This window comes from Ixodes scapularis, unplaced genomic scaffold (genome assembly GCF_016920785.2).
Source record: "Ixodes scapularis isolate PalLabHiFi unplaced genomic scaffold, ASM1692078v2 PGA_scaffold12__126_contigs__length_90152505, whole genome shotgun sequence".
Taxonomy (NCBI): Eukaryota; Metazoa; Arthropoda; class Arachnida; order Ixodida; family Ixodidae; genus Ixodes; species Ixodes scapularis.
Genome location: NW_024609838.1, coordinates 11371074 through 11394453, shown reverse-complemented (window position 1 = coordinate 11394453; position 23380 = coordinate 11371074). Strand labels below are relative to the sequence as shown.

The 23380-nt window shown below is 44.4% G+C and overlaps 1 protein-coding gene across 1 annotated transcript in view; it reads left to right on the top strand.

Moving 5' to 3' along the window:
* LOC8029797 (vitellogenin-6-like) overlaps positions 1–23380 on the top strand; it is a 32338-nt gene that overhangs the window by 6497 nt on the left and 2461 nt on the right. Inside the window, 22 exon segments of the mRNA XM_029970560.3 lie at positions 370–512; positions 2032–2166; positions 2921–2977; positions 2979–3059; positions 3462–3626; positions 5214–5353; positions 6669–6858; positions 7707–7903; positions 8426–8594; positions 10937–11095; positions 11957–12154; positions 12508–12725; positions 13371–13477; positions 13569–13843; positions 15598–15727; positions 16421–16640; positions 17374–17677; positions 17938–18147; positions 19152–19412; positions 19475–19612; positions 20614–20856; positions 22336–22612. Coding sequence (XP_029826420.2) covers positions 370–512; positions 2032–2166; positions 2921–2977; positions 2979–3059; positions 3462–3626; positions 5214–5353; positions 6669–6858; positions 7707–7903; positions 8426–8594; positions 10937–11095; positions 11957–12154; positions 12508–12725; positions 13371–13477; positions 13569–13843; positions 15598–15727; positions 16421–16640; positions 17374–17677; positions 17938–18147; positions 19152–19412; positions 19475–19612; positions 20614–20856; positions 22336–22612 — 4017 coding nt within the window.

The window sequence follows — 23380 nt, the reverse complement described above, 5'->3', positions numbered from 1 at the left end:
CGACTGCGTCAAACGAAATCCAAGATCGAACTGATCCAGCTCTTTTATTACTGGCGATCTTCTTCTTTTCCCAGTGCCTATCGCCACAAATCCTAGCCTGGCGTCACGACTGTGAGGAGGTTTTTCGTGTTTTCTCGCATTTAGTTATGCCTTCAGGGAAAACGAAGGTGACATTCAGATTCGCGGGATAAACATACGTCAGAACTCACCTCTGACTCATTTTTTTCTTTTTCGTTTTCTTTAAAAAAAATGTTTTAGCTTTCCTTCAAAAAAGAAATTGGCAGAACAAAAATTAAAAATGCAACTGACAGGCCGGTTAGCATTTCACACAATTATCAATTCGGCAATCTTTGTTTTGGGACCATGCAGCCTTCGAAGTTGGCAAGGAGTACGTGTACCACTACAACGGAAAGATGCAAGTCTACAACCCGGAGCAGCCCCTGCAGTCCTCGGGTTTCGCATTCCGAAGCAAGGTCGTCGCCCAGCCCAGGTCCGACCAAACGCGCTTCAAGGTACAGTATCTTCCAGGGATGAAGACTAGTACAGATGTGCCAAAAGACTAGTACACATGTACCACGTGACTAGTACACATACACCGATACGGACCATGCCTTTGCCGAGCCCAGGTGTGTATACAGTGCGTGTGCGCAGAGACCTTGCATGCAAACGTCTGTAAACGCGCCGACAAAAGCTCCACGGCAACGGCCTGAATGCCTGAGCCGCGCGTTTCTGTATTCGCTCTTTAGTCGCAAGAGTTGAAACGTCGTGGCGCCAGTGCGCAAATATTCCTCAAACACTTCCGGTTTCGAACTAGACTTAGGGTTTCGCAGTCTTGGCGAGATCAAATATACGCGCCAATCTTACGCATAATTACCTCTTATCGTGGAATAATGATTTCTAAAAAAATTAGAAGATATACGCGGACCGGAAGTGTGTCAAGACTACCCAATAGATCGCGCCACTGTGTTTTTTGCAAAAAAAAATGAAGGGGGCAGACAGCCCAGCAACAAGGACTGCCCCTACCCCTCATGAAAAAAAGCCGAGAGGAGTGGCTTTTTTCACTTCTTATTGGCATAATGCAGACTATTCCTCAAAACGTGCGTTCAATTATCCATATACAATTCTGAAAAGCTGCCCACAAAACTTAAAATGACTTTTTTTTTCACATGTGAGTAACAAACAATATGCGTTTTTACTATCTCTTCTCTCTAGAAAGAGTTCAGTGGCATTTCAGAATCGGTTTATTTCATCTATATGTACAGACGGCAGGATCATGGGCAAAAAAGCCCATGATCCTGTATAGATAGATAAAAGTATAGATAAAAAATCTATACTTCGTCTAGAGCAGCGATATCTTGAAATAAAGGGATTGTTCAATTTAATGCTCGCTGTTTATCTTATGACTACACAGTAATTTTTAAGATACACAGCGAGCATTAAACTGAACGATCCTTTATTTCAAGAGATCGCTGGTCTAGCACGATGTATACATTTGTACCCTACTCGTCATGAGAGTGTCTGGAAGGTACCATCCAGCAGAACAAACTATGGAACGCAGATGTTGAGACACCACCTCCCATCGTTATTGGACAATCTAAGGAGCAACAACTTCACCAGAAGAACACTAACACCTCGTGCCATCAAAAATATGTTTCTGTAGCTCACTTAAAGAGCTCAAAGTTGTTGTTCAAGTAATACATAAATTCAAAAGCTAATCAGAACCTGTACGCCTTTCCAGCGAAAGTGCTTCTGAACAGTGCTTTACATAGACCGAACTAATATCGCAAAAGCGGAAGCGTCTACAAAATACTCGCAGAAATTAGCCATAACATTGCTAAGATATCGCTGTTAACTTACTATGCGCCTGAATGCGCATATTAACAAATCTATTCTCTCCTCGTTCATGTATTGCAAGTGACAGCGAAGCCCATACGAATACACCTAAAAAGTTTCGCTAGCACAGCTCTTCCACCCGTCACTACATCACGCTTATAGCGGCATGAAAATGATGATTCTTACTTACGGTTACAGATAATCGACTTTGAGGTGGACAGCTTCAACGGCGATCATGTTCATCTCAGTGAACACGAGTTCAACTACCACTCCACCAGGGATCTGAACCGATTCACCGAGAGACCCTTCGCCGGCAAGTTCTCCGAAGGAAAGGTAAGCCAAGCACAAACTCACCAATTTCCTAAAAACACCTTGCTTTACGGAATGAATGAAAAAGCAACTATTGAAAATTCGCGCTGGCTTTCGTACACACAGTGGCTCTGCACTCTTTCACTTCTTCATCTTCGCTGTTTATCCACCTTTGCTTGAAAACACTGATTGTGATAAAAGGCGCCTGTCTATACCCAATGTGCCAAAGTTATCTTCTTAACTGACTTTTTCACGGAAATCGTTGTAATCATGTACAAACGTATAAGCAAAAAGGACTCTAAAAAATGTTTAGAAAATGTGGCGGTAAAATTGTGACCAAATTATCCACCTCTGCAGAGAGAAATATACTGCCTGTAGCAAATTGTTTAGTTGACAGAGAACACCCGTAGCACAGGGGAAAGCTTTTGTACTTTTTATTATGATGAAAAACACTAAGAGCTTCGGGGTTCTCTAAGTTCTCTGTATTATCATTCTGTCGTCTTTCTCTCTCTGATTGGTTCTTGATATTTTATACCAATATCTTCTGATTCCTTGTGGTTTAGCTTGTTCAAATTTTCATTTTTTTTCCTTTGTCCCGTCATTACATGTTTTGCTGATATTCAATATTCTTAAGCCGTAACTGAAATATATTTGCCTTAAGAAAGACATTTCCCAAGTTTTTCATTACGTCAATAATCGTGTCTATGGCCATCAAATTATATAAAACAGCTGCAATGTGCCGTAAAATGCATACAGTTACAATGATCGTCGCATGCAGCTCGAAGAAGCTGAGCTGAGCAACAAAGAACCTATGTGGGCCAGGAACCTTAAGAAGGGGGGTCCTCAGCATTTTCCAGCTGGACTTGGTCAAGGGTCGCCACGACAACCCCAACGCCAAGCAGTTCCACGTGAGGGAGGTACGTACAGAACCCTAGCAGAAGACGTCGTTTAGACAGCATCAACGTTGGCATCCTCCTGAGAGGCACTGGGCTAAAAAAAAGAGCTTCGTGATTGCAAAATTCTTCCGGAGTGTAAGGGTAAGAACAAAATTCGCGCGTTTTAGCCAAAAATGAACAAAGAAAAGAAAGAATCCATATTATGGAAACAAAAACAACAGCAACTGCCTCTGACACCTCAGGCCTAAATTATGCCTTGCTGTGCTTTAGACACTAGGCCTCACTGAACATGACGGTTGTGGTCTTCTTTTTGAACGGCTGTCTAAGCACAGCGAAATATTGAAACGTTGGAATGTCCGGTTCCTGCCCTTTTTGCGCAAAACCTTCCCATCAGGTCTGAGAGCGCTCCTGTATCTTTCTCAGGAAGGTCTCCACGGGAACTGCGACACACTCTACGTTGTCGCCGAGGAGGAGGGTCACCTGAAGGTCACCAAGATCAAGAATCTCGAGAAATGCGACAAGGAACACTACGCCGTTTATGGAAGGATCAAGGGGCAGGAGTGCGTCGATTGCGAAGCCCAGGAGACTGTAAGCATTGCTGGACTGATCGCGTATGTTCTGAACGGTGTCATTGTGTAATTTGTTTATTCGTTGCCCACATGATTAAGTCAGGTGCCAGTTGTCACATCTCAATCCGTGTGACTCATACTGGGCAGATTTACTGCTACAGTAACTCACAGCATAAGAAATAGAAGGCGTAGCTAATCGTCCCGTTTTTTGCTGGGGCAAACGCCGTAATCTCTTTATCTGTAAATGCTTTAATCTCGCCTAATTTTCGCCTTATCAGCGAATGCCGTAGTCTACTTATCAGTGAATGCCTTAAAAACCCACGTACACTTCGCGCTTTCCTCTTTTTCCCACCTCCTTCTTTCCTATATCCTCTCAAATTTTTGCCTTGCTCCACCTTGGCTCCCCTAGCAGTTCAGGAGAGGGGGACCGCGAAGAAGATTTTCTTCCCTGCAGAAAATCGAGGCTGTACGTCGGCCTTTAAAAACGTCTAATCTTTGCCATATTAACGAATGCCTTAATCTCAATGACTACGTGTAGAGCGTGTAATGGGAAATGAACTATTATTATTAGTAGTAGTAGTAGTAGCAGTATTAGTAGCGGTAGTAGTATAACAGATGCTCGGGATCTGCCAGCCCCTGTGTTCCTTAAAGCCCGATCAAACATTTGCAACTTCTTAGGACCATGTGCCTTGAAACCTCTTAAAATTTCTTACGACGAGAGAACACACTGGCGCCACCTATTGGGTAGACGTGGAACGCTTAATAGTGCAGTATATTTGCTTTTTTGTTTCGTGCACCATTCTTTTTTTTTTTATTTGAAAAAAAATCTTTTCGTCAATGTAAGAAACGAACATTCCTCAAAAGTAGTACATATATTTGTCCTCGAATATAACGCAAAAATACCTTCGCGTCAGTGATACAGGGTTCAACGACCACCGCATAGATGGCGCCGGCGTTGTGTTCTCTTGTCGTCAATGATTGTATGATATTTTAAGGCACTCGGTCCTAAAAAGTCGCAAGTGTCTGAACGGGCCTTTAAGCTCTCAGTACCTTTTGTAGGCTTACACAGTGCCTAATGTCACACGTTTGCCATGAGGCCAGCTTTACGGACTTTTAGCACAATCTAGTCCGTCGTGCTGCGAATATAAAATGCATAAACAGCAGAATAGATTGAGCTAAGACCACGAATAAAATGTCTGTCTAATTACACTAGTTAGACAGGCCTTGCACAATGTTTTTTTGTTTTTTTTTTCAAAGTTGCGTGGTGAAACGAAACATACTATGCATATTTTCATCAAAGAATGATTAAATATATCGATTGTTTCTTTTAAAACAAAACCATGCATTGAATTGAGATGACGACCGTAACAACAACTGCAATCATCAGCTTTCTAAGTCATTCTGTCTCAACTCACGAAATTTATACACTTGTTTTAGTTCTGATTTAGTCTCCTTGGAGATTTTTATATCGACACATGACCAATGAGCCCAATAATTGTTCTTGTTGTTCGCCAAAAGAATCTGCAATAATTCCACTTGTAATGCATCTCGTGACTGACTCATAAAAGTGCATACATCACGTTGTCCCTGTTTTCTGCCTTTGCAGCACCCTTTCGTAGCCACCTCTCAGGTCAAGTACAGACTCGACGGAACGCCAGAACACTACGTCATCAACCACGCCTGCGCCACTTCAGAGAATGTTTTCAGGCCCTTTGGTCAAGGGAAAACCTTCGTTGCCCAGCTCAAGTAAGAGGATTGGATGCCAATACCGGCCTTTCTCGGACATCAAAATCGCCTCTTTTTATTTTTGGGGATTTTTTTTCTAACAGCTTCACCGTGAAATCCCACGTGGCCAGCAGGTTGAAAAGTAACTGTAGCTCATGGAAGAAATACAAACATTGGATCTGTAGCCAAACGATACCTGCAGTGCCTTATAGTGAAGGATGTAAGCGGTGTTCAAACAAAGTCGCCGCAGTATCGGTGACAGTGGCGTAGACTTCCCATGGAGGCTGAGAAGTTCTCCGGGGGGAGCGGGGGGGGGGGGGGGGGGGGGGGGGGGGGATGGGTAGCTGCTGCGCGTTACCTTTTCGCGAGAACTGGAGATTCAAGCTAACGAAAGCACGCTGGGATTCCATATCCCATGTATTTTGTCAATAAAGGCAACGTGGGCGTTATTTTGTTTTTACGCTACTACTAGAAGCTCGTTACATGGCACGTAAACAGCGTCACAGTAAGGATCATAGCCCGGGCCCGGGGAGGGGTGGGGGGGGGGGGGGGGGGGCTCTCCCCTCTTCCCCCACCCGGATCTCACCAGGGGGGCACGAGCCCCGATGACCCCCCCCGAAGCCTACGCCTATGATCGGCGATGCTGTTTTTACGTTGCGCTCTCTTACATTCATAAACCTTTTGCCTTCGCGGTGACTTATCGTCCAGCCAAAGGTACTGTGCGTTTGAATGGCAGCTTCTACTAGTTTATTCGCTTGAAATTTTACTAAGAGCGTCAACCTGTAGTAATCCACTGGCATTGTGAGTTACCTGATAAAATGCAATCACTTTGTACTGATAACAAAAAATCTTAACTGATTGTAGTCATGTACCAACGTAGTAATAAACTTGCGTCTTCGGGCGCTTTGCACTGTAAAAGGCAATGAAAATCGTCTTACCCTTTGTTACTCAAAAACGCGATTTAAAAAAAAGTGTTGATTTCAACTAAAAAAGCAAGTGTCACGTCACATAAGACAGGGTGCAGACACTAATGCAATGGTTTAAAGCACGGATAAGAACCTCACTTGAGCAGTACCGCCGAGATCTGCCAGTAAGTGCTGTAGGTTCCAGGCTGCACGTGCTCTTCTCTTCGTAATCTGATCGACCATGAATGAACATGGTCGAAAGAGACAGTGCGTCATTATTTTCAAAGAGAACAAGAGCTTTCAGATGCGTCGCCAGGAATAATGTTTGAAGCCCTTTTTTCCGCGTTCCTGTCTCGACAATAAGCTTACCAAAACCGATAGCTCAATCCGGTTATTGTCAAACGTTTTACCAACCCCATTTTTTCCTTCAGCCGTACCTTGGATTTGGAGGAGGTGCACGACGTCAACGTAGAAACCGAAATTCACCTTCCGGGGGACCTGCAGACGGTGCACCACCTCGCGCAGTCGTTCCCGGAGTCTGATGACGCAGAAAGCCTGGAGCAACTGAAGCACGTCAACCGCTACGTGACCACCTTTGAACTCTCGACCGACAAAGACAAGGTAGGCGAACGCTTCAACCTCATATTTACGACAGCCAGTGCGATGCGCAAGTTCATCTGCTTCTTTTGTAGAGGTTGTAGAGACGTCAGAACGCTGAGCTCTGATTTGTTCTGATGGAAAGATAGTGGGTAGACCTCAAGGCAGCTTGCTTTGAGGTCTGCCCACTATCCTTTCAATCGGAGCCAATCGGAGCTCGGCGTAGCTCTGACGTCACCACAACTCCTGCGAAAGAAGCAGACAACTTGCTCTCTGCGTTGAAGTACAAAGACAGTAGGCTACCAATACACTCTAGTGTCGCAACCTTGTTGCTCGAGCACCATCCAAGAGACGCGACGCTCCCTGCAGACATGATGACGAAAGTCGAACACGTCTGAAGCATGTTAGCGTCATGCATAGGTACACATATACCCTTCGAACACGGCTGCAGAAAGTATTTGTATCGTCAGTGTGACCGTCATACAAGGAAGAAACACGCATCAGACAGCGCACCTGAAAGACGGCGGACTTTGATATTGGAGCGGTGTAGAAGAGATGATGGGACTACGTCCACTCGAGCCTCAAAGCTCAATTTTAAGAAACCAAATCAAGATACAACATATATAGACACTGTTATAAAGCCAGGAACCAAAGCCTATATGTACTTTTTCGTCGAGCACATCTGGTTAGTCGTAAGATATTGTTTTTATACAATAAAACGCGTCTTCAATTTACCAAAATTATACCCTGCCTCGCCGTTCATAAAGTAAAAAAGTATCGATCAAAGTTCCCACCGCTTCAAAATATAACCATTTGAAGCATCTTAAGACCGCATTTAACACGCTTCACAATCATGTCCGCTTTGTCCCCAGTTCATCTCTGGTCTCAACCACCTTGCTGCATTGGAGTACGAAGATTCCGACATCAAGGACGTTCACAGCAAGGAAAGCGGTGGACTAAACTTCCTGATTCTGTTCGGCTCGCTTGCCTCCATGCCCTTTGAAGATATCGCCCACGTGTACGAGCAAGCCGTTGCCAATGCACCGGAAGCAAGCAAGAGTCAAGTTAGGTGGGTATATCACAAATTATATAAGGCGAAAGTCTGCAAGCTCTTATTTACTTTGAATTAATACAAAAAAATAATAAGCTTGAATTTATGTTTCATCTTGTTTCTTGATGATCAAAAACGATGTTCCTCATACGTGTCATATTATTTGATGATTCAAGAAAACACTCTTTTGTGATGTACCTAGGGGGGGGGGGGGGGGGGGGAGGGATTGGTAGCTGTCTGTGTTAACACCTCGCAAGTCGAAGCACGTAGAGCAAATGGTTGCGCTCCAGAACTCAGAGATCCTGCGTTCACTGTCCTCCCATATCCATTTCTATTTGAATGAGCATCACACCGGCGTGCGGTCATGTTTTCTGCTACCATGTGGTGCACATTAATGACCCCAGGCTAGCAGTGGTATTGCACTGGCTATAGTCCTCAATTACACAGAAAACACCAGACGTCTGTCGGGATGACTAACTTATCGCTGTCTAAACAACCACACCACACAATTATGTACGCAAACGTCCTTGATTTGTGCAGAGAGGTGTTCCTGGACCTGCTCTCAGCTGTTGGAAATAACCCTCACGCAGCATTCGGCCTGCAACTGGTCAAAGAAGACAAACTCACTGACGAGGAGGCTGAGCACTTCCTCGCCAAGCTGGCGCTCAACCTTAAGGAGAACAGCCCCGCTCTTCTGGCCGAACTTGCCGTACGTTTGATTTTTACACAAGTAGTATGCTCGCAGCTTATATCTTACGTTTATGTTTTTAGGAGCAAGTTTATCTCGAACTAACGAAGCGTGAGTTTCACTACACACAGATTGAAATTATTGCAACGTATTTTTAGGACAGCTAGTTTCCTAAAAGGAAACAAAGAATAGTGTGACACTTGTAGCACCTTGGTTAGCCACGAGTCCAGCACTCTTGGAATAAAATATAATCTTGGAGAAATAATGCTGCCATTTGGCCCCAAATTTCGCTACGAACATTAAAGGGACCATGAAATGACCTTTTTACTTTTTCCAGATAACTTTTAGATTAAACCGTCAATGTTCACTGAATGTCGAACAGGCATCCGTTTTCGTCTCGGTTTATTAACTTCTACACAAAAAATTATTGAAATATCGACTTTTTCATTCTCTCCAACTGACCGCAAAACAAGCCGTGACGTAGGCCGTTTCCGGAACCAGAAGTTCTCTCGGCAGTAGGAGAATGGGAGTGTTAGCGGCAACGAGTTGGGGTGCGCCGGTAGGTTTTACTGCGCTGATGTCACCGACGTATTTCCTGAATCGGCGCCTCTCATCGCCGCATCGCAGCTGAGCGAAATTCAATGAGATATGTTGCGCTACAGCGACAGCATGGGACTAGTCCCATACGCCGGTATGCCTGTTGGGAAGTGCAGCGAGTCTTCCGGTGAAGACTCCAGAAGTCAACCACCCTGTCATTGTTGGCAGAAGGGCCGGCCCGTGTCAGTCGTTTGCAAAGCGACGTAGATGGCGTTTTTCGCGGCCTCGGAGATGCAGGAGCGAGCCGACGTTAAAAAAGATACGTTTGAACTACGAGTGTCAGCAAGAGCCACGTAAATACCTGTTTACACTCGGAGCGGACGCGCGCGCTTGATGGAAGTGCTGTATTCGCGCTGTTTGTAAGCGCTTCGGGACCGTTCTTTTACGATTGCAACTCGATACTGACGCGGCACTCGGCAAAGAAAGGTTGGACCGGGGTTGTACGTATACCTCCCACGAACTGTTATAGCTCGACAGTGACGTGCAGTCTGTCAGAATAAAAATGGCATACCAATAACAAAGTGTACAAACCGTGTTACCAAGGTAATCCATACGGCGTTTATTTCAGCTCTATATCACACAAAACAAGAAGATAGAATCGACGAGAGTCCCTTTTCGACGAGTGTTCGTCAACACTGCCTCGGAAAACAAGGGGAAGAGATTGACCTCACCTCTTAATCTAAAATTGAGGTCAGCGATCAAACTATAATACGGGAAGGGTCCACAAGGGTCGCGCGGGCATATTCCATTTAGCACGCCAGCCGGTCGTAGGCAGACGGTCTTGCGACGAAGCAACGCAGCGCCGAGTCGGAATGCCTGCTAGGCCTATATTCTGAGCAGCTCGCTTCGTCGGAGTCGGTGGATCCAGCGTTCTTGTTCGTCGTGGTCTGTTTTAAGTACTGTTTTCTTGCTGCTTGAAGTCGGCACGCGAGGGAAGAACACGTAGAAAAATAAACGTTCAGTCAGTCAGAGTTTTGAGAGGAAAGAAAACAAAGAAAATAAACGTTCGTCGGTCGCCGCCACCCAAGTAACTGTCGGCCCTGCCCTACTGCGCACGCGCAGTAGTTGCTTCGTTTACCACACGATAGATGGCGCTTGGTTCTCAGCATTATCAAATTTGGCAATTTTCGCCACACATCTCTAATTATGCTACAAAATGTGGATCTGAATATTATTTAACAAAACTTTTAGGAAACATTCGCCGGCTATTTATTGTTTACGATCGCGGTGCTGGTGAGGTAGGCTCTTACCCAATAGGCGACTTGGTTTGGGTGACGTGCTCCATTTCCGCGGATGCATCGTAGTGAACAGGCGGAGGAAGGAAGGCGTAAAAGAGTCCAGTTTTCTTTTAAAAATTCTATAGCAAATAATTTTTTTTGGCTCCCTATTTTTGTGTTTTTGTGTTTCTTTTCACACCTTTTACGACGTGCGGTGGATGAAACTCAATTTTAAAATCATTTCATGGTCCCTTTAAGACGCCATCGAGCAACAGGAATTTGACGTCAAACTAAGTTGGAAAAGATGCTATTGATAGTTTGCACTCAGAAGGGCAGTCGAAGACGTGTGGCATGTCGGCTGTAAAGTTCCATGTTATATCCGAATCGCCCTGACACAGGTGCATGTCTACTCTGACACTTCTATGTAATACTGTGATTAGAGAATGTTACGACTCCATACTCAGTTTTGTTTTTTGCTGCGTCTATGATTTTTGTCTTTTCTATCTTTATTTCCGGTTTGCATCATTTCTCTTGTTGGTAATTTTGCAGGAGGTCTGTGAGCACGTGAAACCTAAGCGACAAGTGTGGGTCAACTGCCAACTCGCTCTGAGCAGCCTCGCAGGCCAAGAGGGCTGCGTCCGTGCCAAGACTGACAAGGAACAGGACGAGGGATTCTGCAAGCCCTCTATTGTTTCGCACTTCTTTAACGTGAGTGTTTTGAAGGAGGCCCTAAACTGCTTTCCTTTGGCCTTCTCGCTAACATGCTCGGCGCAGAGATTAATTCGAGCGCTAACATCTTTCTGCTGGCTTTGTCTCATACCCCCATTTTGCACGTGCCTCATTTCTCGCGCAGGTTTCTTTTTTTTTAGGTATTTGTTTATTTGATTTGTGTATATTTGTGTACGTATTCTACAAGGCGAAATGGCCGAAATGGGGAACAATGGTGAAATTAGACATGCTGACTATGCTCGAGGAGAGACATAATGTGACCACATAGAGTTTTCTTAAAGCAAAAGATATGAGACTAGTCGTTGCTCGCGGGTGATATGTCGTCAAAGCAAGGGAAGCCATAATGCGCCAGAAGCAAGAGCCAAAAATTATAATAAATCGTCACGTAAGTTCACAACACCCCAGCGGAGCATTCCGCACGCCTGAACGCATTTCAACAGCAAGCGTAAATTGAGACGTTGGTATTTACACACCACTAAGAACAGCTTCGTGCAGTCTAGTGTTTGTTCAGAATAAAAAAAAAAACTTCAATAAAATGATGCCGATCTTCAAACCTTGGCGTTGATGGGTTCGAAAGCTTCAAGCTTTATATTTTCCAAGTGCTTGTGACTGCTCACGCACTCACACGCAGCGGATCGTGAGCAGCCACAAGTGGCCTAAAAACCTGTTTTTGAGCCATTGGTCACAGTCGAACGTACACAAGTGTGTGACCCAGCCTTGAGGCTTGGAAGAGGTGCTTTTCAGTCACTCGATGCGAAACAGTACTTTGCCGTGCTTCTTTCCGATAGGCACCCGCAGTGCGCTTTTGCACACAAACCTAGGTGTTTCTTTTTTCATCAGTATGCGATTAAGCCAGAAGACAAGAAGGACCAGCCAGAATACAAGAGGACGGTGTACATGAAGGCTGCGGGCAACTTGGCCACCAGGGGCGCTGTGCACTACCTGGAGCGCTACGTCTCGGATACAAACCAGCCGGAGTACCGGAGGTCTGCTGCCCTCTGGGCCCTGTTTCGAGCTGCTCCGTACCACCCCGAACTGGTACTGTACCGTTAGTTTTGCTTACAATTAGCGCTAAGCACACGGACACTCTTTGGTGTTCAATGCCATCTCCGAAATATATAAACGTCAACTCCCCAAATATTGGATTGAATTAGCATCCTTTGGCTTCCCGTTTGTAACGGCTGATGCAGGACTTAATCCGAAGATTCGAATATTCGAATATTTCACGTTTAGCAAAAAAAACTTTAGATGACCTGGCATTGAAAAACTCGTTGTCAAAGCATCTCAATGTTTTAATAAGAATGCTTTGAGACAAAGCTGAAATGTTCATTTCCCGAACTTCAACGCACTGCCCTCGACAACACGACTGCAAGAACCTTTTTTCTTCGCAGGTACGCGACATCGCACTTCCAGTGTACAAAAACAAGAGCGAGACGGCCTACCTGCGTATCGGGGCGTTTGTGAACGTCCTATTCAGCCAACCCGACCTCTACCTGCTTAAGTACATCGGACACACCATCATCGACGACCCCAGCGACCAGCTGGCGTCCTACGTGACCAGCGCCTTCCGCAGCCTCGTGGAATCCAAGTACCCTTGCCACCAAGAACTGTAAGTTTATCGTTTATTGTCAGTGAGAAAAGAAGAACGGCGGGGCGAGCCTTCAAACGTCAAGCCTTGCCTCGTCTTGCCTCGTCTGCGCACGCGCGCTCTCGAAGGGCACGAGACGTCCAGCGTTAACGAAGGAACGAAGCGCCCGAGCGAGGCACGACAGCTCAAGGAAACCCCTATCGTTCTTACTCGGGCAGTGGCTACAGTAGTTTCTATTGTGCGCTCTAAAGGAAATCAACATTTTCACTCGGAACTTACAAATATGCTAAAAATCTTACATACTTGCAAATACGCTACAAATCGCACACGCGGGTGCCATTTCACGTAGGGGAAGCATAAATTTCCGATGTAAGCTCGGGAGAATCGGTGATTCGTAATAGCAGCAACAAAGCACAAAAAGGCGCGGGCCAAAAAAAAAATAAAGAGGAGACACACATGGACAAAAAAAAAGCACAACAAGAACATCGCTCTGTTTCACTTTCTGTGCGCTTCCTCCTTTTCTGCCCTTGTATTTTTTTTTTGCTGTTGCTGCTATTATAGGACTTCATTCATTCAGCTGCAGTAACCAGAGAGAAGCTTGCTAAAAGAAAGCTTCGCGTGCTCCGGGAGCCTTGCGTACCGTATATGGGGACAATCTTCTCACAGGGCTCAACACCTTCGCTACGTCGTGCCCATGTGGAACGACGTAAGCCGGTTTGCCAAGCCGCTCGACCATACCAAATCGCAGGTCATCCTCTCTTCGGGCTACGACCGTACGTATGAAAACACAGCGTTAAATATTATGCCTACCAAACCACGCATAAAATATGTCAACCGAATCTTCCTTCTTTTGTCCCTCTACAGCCAAGTACGACTACGGCGGTTCCAGTGCCTTCGCCCAAGTACGGGCCGACGACAGCTACCTACCGAGAGAAATGCGTTTCACCGTAAAGGACTATTTCCACGGCCACTCTTTTGAGTCTCTGACGCTAAACTTTGAGAGCTGGGGTCTGGACAAGCTTCTGAACCACGTCGTGGGACCTCAGCCCGGATCCACCAAGAACCTGTGGAACGTCTTTGGGCGACGTCGCTTCACCAGGGATGCCTCGGCCAAGGATCTCCAGGAAGTTGAGGCTGCTGTAAGTTTACCTTAACTTTCATATACGAAATCGTACATCATTGAAAAGACACGGTGTCTGCTGCAGGCATGATGACATAAGGATCTAACAGAAGCATGTTCGAACCATGTTTTTTTTTTCAAATTTATATGACTCCAACATTGCTGCAGACAGTTTTTGTCTGAGCAATGTGACCATTATACGAGGAAGAAAGGTGCCTCAGAGAGTCTCTGCAAACTGTCTTTCCTATGATGCATTATTAGTGGGACTGGCCGTGGTTTTGGACTTTGTGGTGTATGTTTGCGCAATTATTATGTGACTTGAAATCAGCTAGAAATAGAACCACTATTCCATTTTCAAGAATCTACGCATGTAAAAAAATTGTTCGATGACCAATGGGGTTTATCTGATGGAAATGCGTCAGTGTTTCCATCGGATGACGGCATATTCATCGGAACACTGCCGATGCATAGCCTCTGTTTTCTTCGGTCATCGCTCTTGGATACGGTCAGCCATATAATTCGTGGAAAGAACCACATCCATCGCCTGAGCGGCAACCAAGCTGGGCCGCATGCCAAAGTTGCGCGACGCCTGCTCGTGTCTGGCTCCGCACCAGCTCTGCGACGGTCGTATTGGTACGGAGCGACGACGTCGGCACGCATCACCCTCTCTCTCCACCACCATGGTGAGACATTGAATAGGTATTGCACGATGCCACCTCACCACCCAACTCCCCTCGCGACGTCATCCATGGCGCTATAAAAAATACGCACGGACTAACACTGGCGGGTTTTCGTGAAAAGGGATTATATAGGCACTCTGGTTTTTCCTTACCCAACAGGAGTCATTCGCGTTCATGGGCGCCAAAAGCACTTTTTACGGGAGCCTTTCAATGGAAGCGAGACTCCCATTTTAGGAAGACGAAATTGTGCCTACTTCGTTTCAGCATACGTTCAGACACAGTCAACGCTACGAGATAATGCGGCAGCTCAAGCGGCGACAAAAGCACAAGTTCCTGTGCCTTTTCTGTTTATGATTGGTCCAGTGATGATAGAAAACGTGCAAAAACATGACAAACACCATAATGATGCACTTTGATGCCGTCTGATTGGTCCCATTAGCTTGTAGCGTGTGGGTCGCTCTACTATACTGCTGCCCAATCGGTCCCTGCCTGGTCCGCCCTCCCAAGAAGTCACACGAGCAAGAATGAATTCAAATCACTTCACTGTTTCGACTGGTCGCTGTGCCTTGCCGTTGCAGTCCTCGTCCGTGTGTCTTGCCCCAGTGCCTGGCGGAATCTCTCGTGCACTCTGTCACGCGCACCGGGCCGCCGGCCACCGCTCCTGCCCCCTCGCGCGCCGTCGTCCTCCTCGGCTTCCCACAAGCGTTCGCTGCGTCTGAACTTAGGGTGAAACGAAGTATAGTTCTAGTTGGAAAGGTAGCAAACAAGACAACAAATTTTCACTACGTTGGCGAAGAACGCGATGATCATGACAGTAGGGCAGCTTATTGTCTCTGGTTTTATGTGCAGATGAAGCGAAAAGGCATGCAAGCACACATGTCCGGCATAAAGTAAACTGTTTTGACACATCAGCATTGCTTGTTAGCCGGGACATTTCATGACGGTAGGGTCGCCGTACCTTATCAGAAATTGATGAGGGCTATACATGATTCTAGCGTTGGCATCTTTCATCTTCCTCGCATATTTTGTTTTATTGATGTTGTACAGGAACCAAAAACAATAAAGCGATTCCTCTTTTGTTCTGTTTGTATAGCTTCCCATCACTGACCGGGATTATGACCATGTCTACGGCCGCCTGAGTCTCGATCTCTACGGTCACGCCTTCGACACCTGGGAATTCGACGAGAGCATTCTGCAGGAACTGAGCAAGGGAGAGGGAGAAGGTATGTTCTTAAACTTTCCTTTTTATTTTTTTTTTCAGGAACAACTTGGTGACAATTTAGGCAAACTAAGAACCAACCCCATACTTTTTTTGTCTTGTTTTTTATAGCCTGGGAAGGGAGTTACAGGCAACCACGCAGGATCTGAAGTGAATATACTGACAATTCAATTCTTCTAAAATAAAAAGTAATCGCTTGGTGAATTTTCGCACAAAGTAGTAGTAGGTAATAGGTAAACGTGAAATGGCGAAAAATACTAAAATGTTTATTGCCTTTCAGGTTGAACAAACTTTACTTTGAGCTTACCTTGATTCACTACGTACAAGCTTTTCAGTATGGAAAACAAGCGCAATCTTTTTCGTGCGACAGTGCAGACATACATAGCACATAAACATCAAGTACTCAAAACAAAAATTCTTCCAGGAAGAATACATATAGCCTTACAACGAATGTTCTGTTTATGCTGTTTCCTTAAAAGCAAAAAAAAGAGTGTTTGATAGAAAATATATCATCAATGTGAGGGTCCCCTGAAGGCTGATTTAAAATACTTGATGCCTAATCAACTTGAGCGCCTGTATCCCCTAGCCATAAAATTGGACAGAATGCTACGTTTTTTTAGTAGGCGTAAAATTCTCATTGATCTTAATAATACATCTAACTGATCTTAAATATACGGCACTGCATTACTTCCATCAGAAACACCAGGGGACAAACTGAAGAACCTCCTAGGCGAATCAAAGCGTAAGAAGAGCTTCATCCTCAGCAAGGACATCTGCATTATGGTACCCAGCGAACTTGGTGTTCCCGTATTTTTCAACATCAAGCAAGCCGAATACATGTACATCAACCCCAAGAAGTTTGCCTTGGATCAAACGCAAGATGCCAAATTTACCCTCGACCTAGAAAGGCACTACGTGTAAGTCAATATCTTTGTTCTTAATTCAATCTTAGGTATTAATGTTTCACATATCTTTCTAATGCAACACTCAGTTCCCAATACAATCTTATACTGTACTGTTAAAGAAAAAAATCGAAAAACCGATGGAGACAATCTTATCGAATAGTAAAGCACTTTGTGGAAAAGGCGTTATCAAGCTTACTAAAACCTGCGGTGCTTCTTTATTTAAGCTACGACCCAATTAAACGGCCTTACATGGCACTCTGATGGTAGCTAAGCAAATAAGTATTCATTAAAATATATATCGGACCCATATTTGTAAAGAATGCAAGCCGATTGCAATATCTTTACTCTGATTGCTTTATTTAAGGTGCATTCAGGTTCAAGAAGCTCATTCGATTCGCAGTTTACTTGACTTGTTTCACGCGTTTATGAAGCCTCACAGAAAGCTGCGACAAAACAGAGCCTGAAACTTGCTTCAAAGGTTTCGAATTGGCACTCCGTAGAGTTATCGTAGTAAATAGCACAATAACAAAAATATTACAGCACTCGATATCAACTATTAATGTGACCGACGGATGTTACCTGGTCCAAGCGATTCATACTGAAGCTAGCTCGACATACTTAGAGCCAGTAAATATGTATAGCCTGATTTTCTACCACCGGGTTTTGTTTGATTAGTATTCATTATTTGTTGTATGCACCTTGGATACTGAATTCGCCCTTATAACATTCTATTTTATGCTTCCAGGTACGAAAGCCGGGGCTTCAGCATGTTCGGTGTCGCTCTCACCTTCAACGGGACGTTTATGGGAACGGGCTCCGATAGTCAGACCATCATAAATCTGCCGCTCGACCTGAAAATTACCCTGGATCCTATTCACAAGAAGCTGAGTATGAAGCGCCCGCTGAGCCTGCCCTGGAACGTCCTGAACCACCACTTCCGCCCGTATACCTTTGTCATGTCCTACAACATAAACGAAGATGCTACCACAGCCGAAACCAAGATGACCCAGGCTATGTACCCTCTCTACAACAAGGAAGAACTTACCGAGGTATATTCCCTTTTCTTGGCAACTATTCTAATGTGGTTCAAATCTTCTGCAAAATAGGAATAACTTTTTTTGCTTTCTCGTTTCCAACAATACCGACTGAGTTTTACGACCCTAATCCTACACAGCTTGGAAAAATCTAGCCTAGAATAAAACAGAGCACTACTTCATTTTCTGAATAGGTACTAAGACTTAACTATACCGTAGCCCAAACAGAGTGCATAGCAGCTCCAATCTAATGCCCCAATTTTGCTTTCTTGCAGTTTGATCGTAACTACTTCGGCGAGGCCTTGGGCTATGGCCTGAACGTGAAGGGAAGCCTCCTCAGCAAGGGACTCATGAAGGAACTGCACGACTACTGGTACGAGAGCGACGACCGCCAGAAGTTCTACTATGCCACTCAGAACCCTGAGTGGCACCCACGTGAACTGCAGTTCACCGTCGTTCCAGCTGCACAAGATACCACAACTGAGGTAAAATCTTATTCTTAATATGGCATTGACTTTGGTGATAAACTGTTGGTTTTCATGGATAAATGAGTTTTGAACAATGCAAAGAATCTATCTACTAAAATTCAAACGTTAAATTGAATGGACGTTTTTAGGTTGCGTAATTCGGCGCCTTTGACAGAAAAAGCTCTGCTAAATGATCCACCCTTTTGTACACCGTATAATTGTTTCTCTTGAACACTATCGAAACTCTCAATTTAAACCTAAATTATTGTACAACAATCTTGACTTTGACTGTTTACTTTAGGTAGCTCCTCTCCTGTCTTCGCAACCTGTAGATCTTTACAAATAAGCAGTGATCTTACCACTACAAGTTTCCATGATTCAGATATAAATTAACAATATGATAACCGCACACTGCGCTAATCATACATTATGGACCTCATAAGACAAGAAGACGCGTGTGCCGGACAAAAACACTCATACACCACAGAATGGTTAGAACCCATAACGAGCTTGTCATGCTTGTTATACACACCCCAAAAACGCAAATATGTTAATATCATAATATACAATTTTTAATTTTAATGAACTGAAATATATATATATATTGAGTAATTCACAACACACTTTAGATATCTACCGTACTTCCAATATTATTTGTATAAGTTCTGTTTAGCGATGAGCTGTGACCTTGGAAGAGCTCTGCTATTCTCGTAGGCCCAGTTGGCCACAGAGGTGCACATACGCTAATTAAATTATTCCTGAGTTAATAGCAATAAAACTGAAAAACGACTTTAAGTCTGCATTTCTAAGTACACTTTTAAGTTTCACGAAAATTCAAAATTAGCACAAGTTTACCGTAATGCCATTTGTAAACCACAATCCATCAGGTAGTGAAGGAACCAGAAAACAAATTACTCAAGTTCCGCTCTTCTGAGCTCAAAAATTGGTCAGAAACGCACCTTTCCGGAGGCATAAAAGCGTCAGCATGATATACCGTACACTTATTTCCTTGAACCCTACAGGTAGAGGTCGATCTTGGCTACAAGTTCCTCGAGCCCGATGACCCACGGGAGAGTCACTTCGAGGTTCACGACAACGTCGGCGACGACGCTGAGGTTCCGTCCACTCACGTGCTGAACCTCGACTACGCTCTGAAGGGCACCAAGGAACGCAAGGTTTCCGCGGAACTGAGATACTCCTTCACCAAGGACCTCCTCAAGCACAAAGTACAGCTCTTCTACGACCGAACACCCTTCCACCCGAAGGAGCAAGACCACACCAAGGTACCCGAAGCCTCTAACCAGAAGCCCAAGAATGTGTCCCTTACACTCAGGTGTTTTCGTAGGTCTGCCTAGATGTCACATCCAAGTTCCCAGAGCCTGCGTGGGAAAGGATGAAGAACCTGGCCGTTTTCCACGAGGGCCAGGACCTTGAAACTCAGCTGAACCTTCACTACGGAAGCAACTGTGCAGACCAATCTAGCGTGAGTGTCTGTTGCCTCTAATATGATGAAAACTATTACCAATGTCAAAACAACATTTAGGGTTGGTCAGTATATTACTTGCATGTATGGGGTACCTGTTGGGACGCCAAGCGTGAAATAGTCTATTCTCAGATTTCACCGCTATGTGAGAATCTCGCTCCCTACTTCCACGATGATTGACTTCACAATCATGCTCGCTTACCCCTCTCTGACGTAGAAAGATACTGTAAATCTCAAATATCGCTCGTTTTCAAAACAATTAAAATACATAACGCGTCACGGACCTAATCTTGGTACCACCGTTTTACATCCATCATCCTAACGTAATGCCTTTTTATGGACACCTGGTCGCCCACTATCAGTCTTGAAGGTTTCGAATAGTCCGCCGCAAGCTAAGAAGAGCGTGACATGCTGAGCTCACATAAACCAACGATCCGTTCAATGTCCAATTCACTGAGAGGCGTTTTGCATTAAGAACAACTTGTTTTCAAGAGCGCCACTTCTGACAAAGGGTCGATGGCGGATGTTCTTTCCTCCCCGTGATGCTAGAAGGTTGGCGTGTTCGCACTGACCATCGTGGTGACGTCACTATCCTCCAGGAAATCGAGGACAGAGCTTCTCCTGCAGCTCTCAGATTAATATAAACTATAGTCATAGACCACCGGAGTGTCACTTGATCGATGCACATCAAATGAAATTACTCGATCAGTCGATAATAACGTCAAAGAAGCAATCGGGCAACAAGAAGCGTGAAGTTAAAAAGTCACGCCCCGCGTCTCCTAAGCTGTCACTTATTATTTAAGCTTGCCAAACCATGGTAGATATTTTAGTGCACCCAGTGCTCAGCGGATTGGATAACATTGCAAGCCACCTGACTGCTGCTCCCTCATATCCTTCAAAATGTCCCCGGGTAACCCAGCATAGCAAAAGAGCGTACTGTGAAAACCTCAAGTTTTCAATCTTCATTTCGTTTACTCGAGTTTTTTTGTTTTTTTCATAAGATTACTTTTAAGGGAAAGTATACGCACACGGACGACGAGGAGAAGCAGATTCGCGAGAACGCCGAAGGCAAGCCACTGGGAATCAACCGAATGAAGAAGTACAGCTTGCGTTGGCCGTACAAAAAGTGCACCGAGCACCAGAAGCAGGGTGTTCCCCTAAACTTCTACTGCATGAAGTACCTGTACTACACCAGTCGCCTGGGTAAATTGACAACGGACGTCGAGTACAAGGACCTCAAACCGGTAAGTGTGGTGTTTTACTGATATTAATCTCGGATGCGGAATGGAGATGGGTTACCTAGAAATGAGGCTTAAGGGTGTGGATTCGAATCTCAGTATTCGGACAGCAGAGAAAATAAAGCTAGCCGGAAACACAGTACGTATTTATTACATATCTGCCGCACCATCTTCGGCGTAAAGGCGTTTATCTGAGCTATCGTTTATTGAGAGTTTACCTGTAATGATGACTTGAATGATGATGACTTGGTGAATTGATTGAAATGAATTTCTTGTACTGATTCTTCCAACGTTGAGTAGCAAGCAATTGCATTAAACAAAAACAAATATTGAGTTCTTTTCTTAATGTTCCTACCTCTATTCGTATAAAAAAACTTTTTTTCTCAATTTTTGAATAATATAAAGAAACAAAAATTAATTTAGTTCGAGGTTCGGCGCACCAACTCCGTGAGAAAATATCTGAGCTGTTTTAGGCACCGAACCAACCAAAAGTAGGAGAAATAAATCAATATTTATTTAAACCGCCCATAGATGAAGATCGATAGACTGGATATTTCAAATCATCCCTCGTCAAATTTTGAGCTCCTTAGTAAATATTTTAACCTGTAAACTGCGACTCCACAAACGCAGGTAAGTTGCTTTGAGGACAACAAGACAGGTCATTAGACGACGCAGAATTTACCGTGATGACTCGACCGTGGCTTAATCTCTTCCGCAGTACATCAACTAAAACCTAAAGTGAAAAGAGCTGGAAACTTTTTTTTTTTTTCTATTTAAGCTGCTAAGCTCACTCGCAATGTCCGTACAAGCAGCAATCGCGCGCTCACCACACGAGCTACCCGTAAATTATTGTCACTCAGATGGAGATGCGTACACCATCAATACGAAATTTTCTTGACGTTTGCATTTGATAGGTTTATGTTGCCGCGCGCAGACTTGCAGAAGGTTCTCGTTTATTCTTGCTGCGAACATAACTTCTATGGTTTGTCCCTGCTTTTGTTGTTCTAGAAAGTGCGTGTTCATTCTCGCCCTAAGCGCGCTACGCTCGAACCTTCCCTGCCGAATCTTCGAGATAGTGACTCACTTTAGATAAGAGGCCGCCCGCGACCTTGTCGAGTCGGTTTCGCCCCAGCGTTCGACTCTGCTCTTTCGCCAACTTCGACGCCCGCGACGCTCTGTTGTTATCTTTCTTTCTCCTCTTATTTTTGAGGACAAGTTCGCCCCCATTAAACGTTTAGTTTCTTCTGTCATTATCGCCTCATCACTTGTTATTCGTGACAATATTACACCACGTACTCCATTAAACATGAACATTCGATATACATCTGCCTCGTTGGGAGGAATAATTAAGGAACGTAAACGTCTAACAAAAAACATTTATTAAGAACTCAACATTTCTTTGGGGTCACTTTGGTGACGACTGTTGCGTTTTGGCTGTTGTGTGGTTACCACCTCCTCTTTCAACGTAGACTGTATCTCTTTCAGCTGTTCCCCATGCTGCTGAAATACTACAAGAAGGTCAACAAAGAGGGCGGTTTCCTGAGCACCCTCGCATCCCACGTCCACGGACCCACCGGAAAGCTCCACGTCGTCTCTCAAGTGCCTCCGGTTGAGAAGTACACGGACATTGTTGTGACCACCGAGGACGGTCACTCCTTCCACCATGACCACGTTCCCATCTACAGCCACTTACTCGAGCCTAGGATTTTCCCTCTACTGGGATACTCGAACATGGTTAACTACATCTCCTACTACAAACAAAGTAAGTTACTTTTTACGCAGCTACCGTTAAAAAGTATCGGCTACATTCTACAAATATGAGGGACATCAATACTAGATAAAATAACGAACTAAAAAGGGTATATTACGGCGTACCCTATCCTCATCATTGTTGATCTTACCTTGTGGTTCACCGAAACAAACGATACGCTCCACCCTGAAACAATGTCGACCTTATCTACTGAGAAAAATTTTACATACCCGTAATTCAGACTCCCATCGACGCAACACTACAAGATAGATTATAAATCATAATCTAGTTGTTTAAATATGTTCAAACAGATTATAATTTATAATCTGTCGGAAAGTATTTAAACAATTAGACTAAATACTGAATATTACAAAAGATGGGATAACAAAAAACATCCATATAAAATTATTATCACGTCCTGTTCTTTCCATCCTAACCATGTTCGTTCTAGCTAGTCAGCTCTTCTTTTCTTGGGCCGCTTTGGTCGAAACAATTCAGTGAATGTGTCTTGCCGCAAACTCGCAAAATATATCAACTAATGAGCCGTTAGACATAAAATTACTTACTTTACATCATGCACCCCTGAAAAGCACGTAGGAAACATGAGAACGTAGAAGTGCTAGAAGTAGTGACAAGAGAGAGATTCAGTCTCGTTTCCATCAGTTGGTTCGGAAGACGGGTCGCAACAATTAAGAGACGTATAATATTAGATCGTTATAGAAAAAGACACCCGAAAATTATCGCAATGGCAAACACCAAGACTATTGACCTGGCACGTCG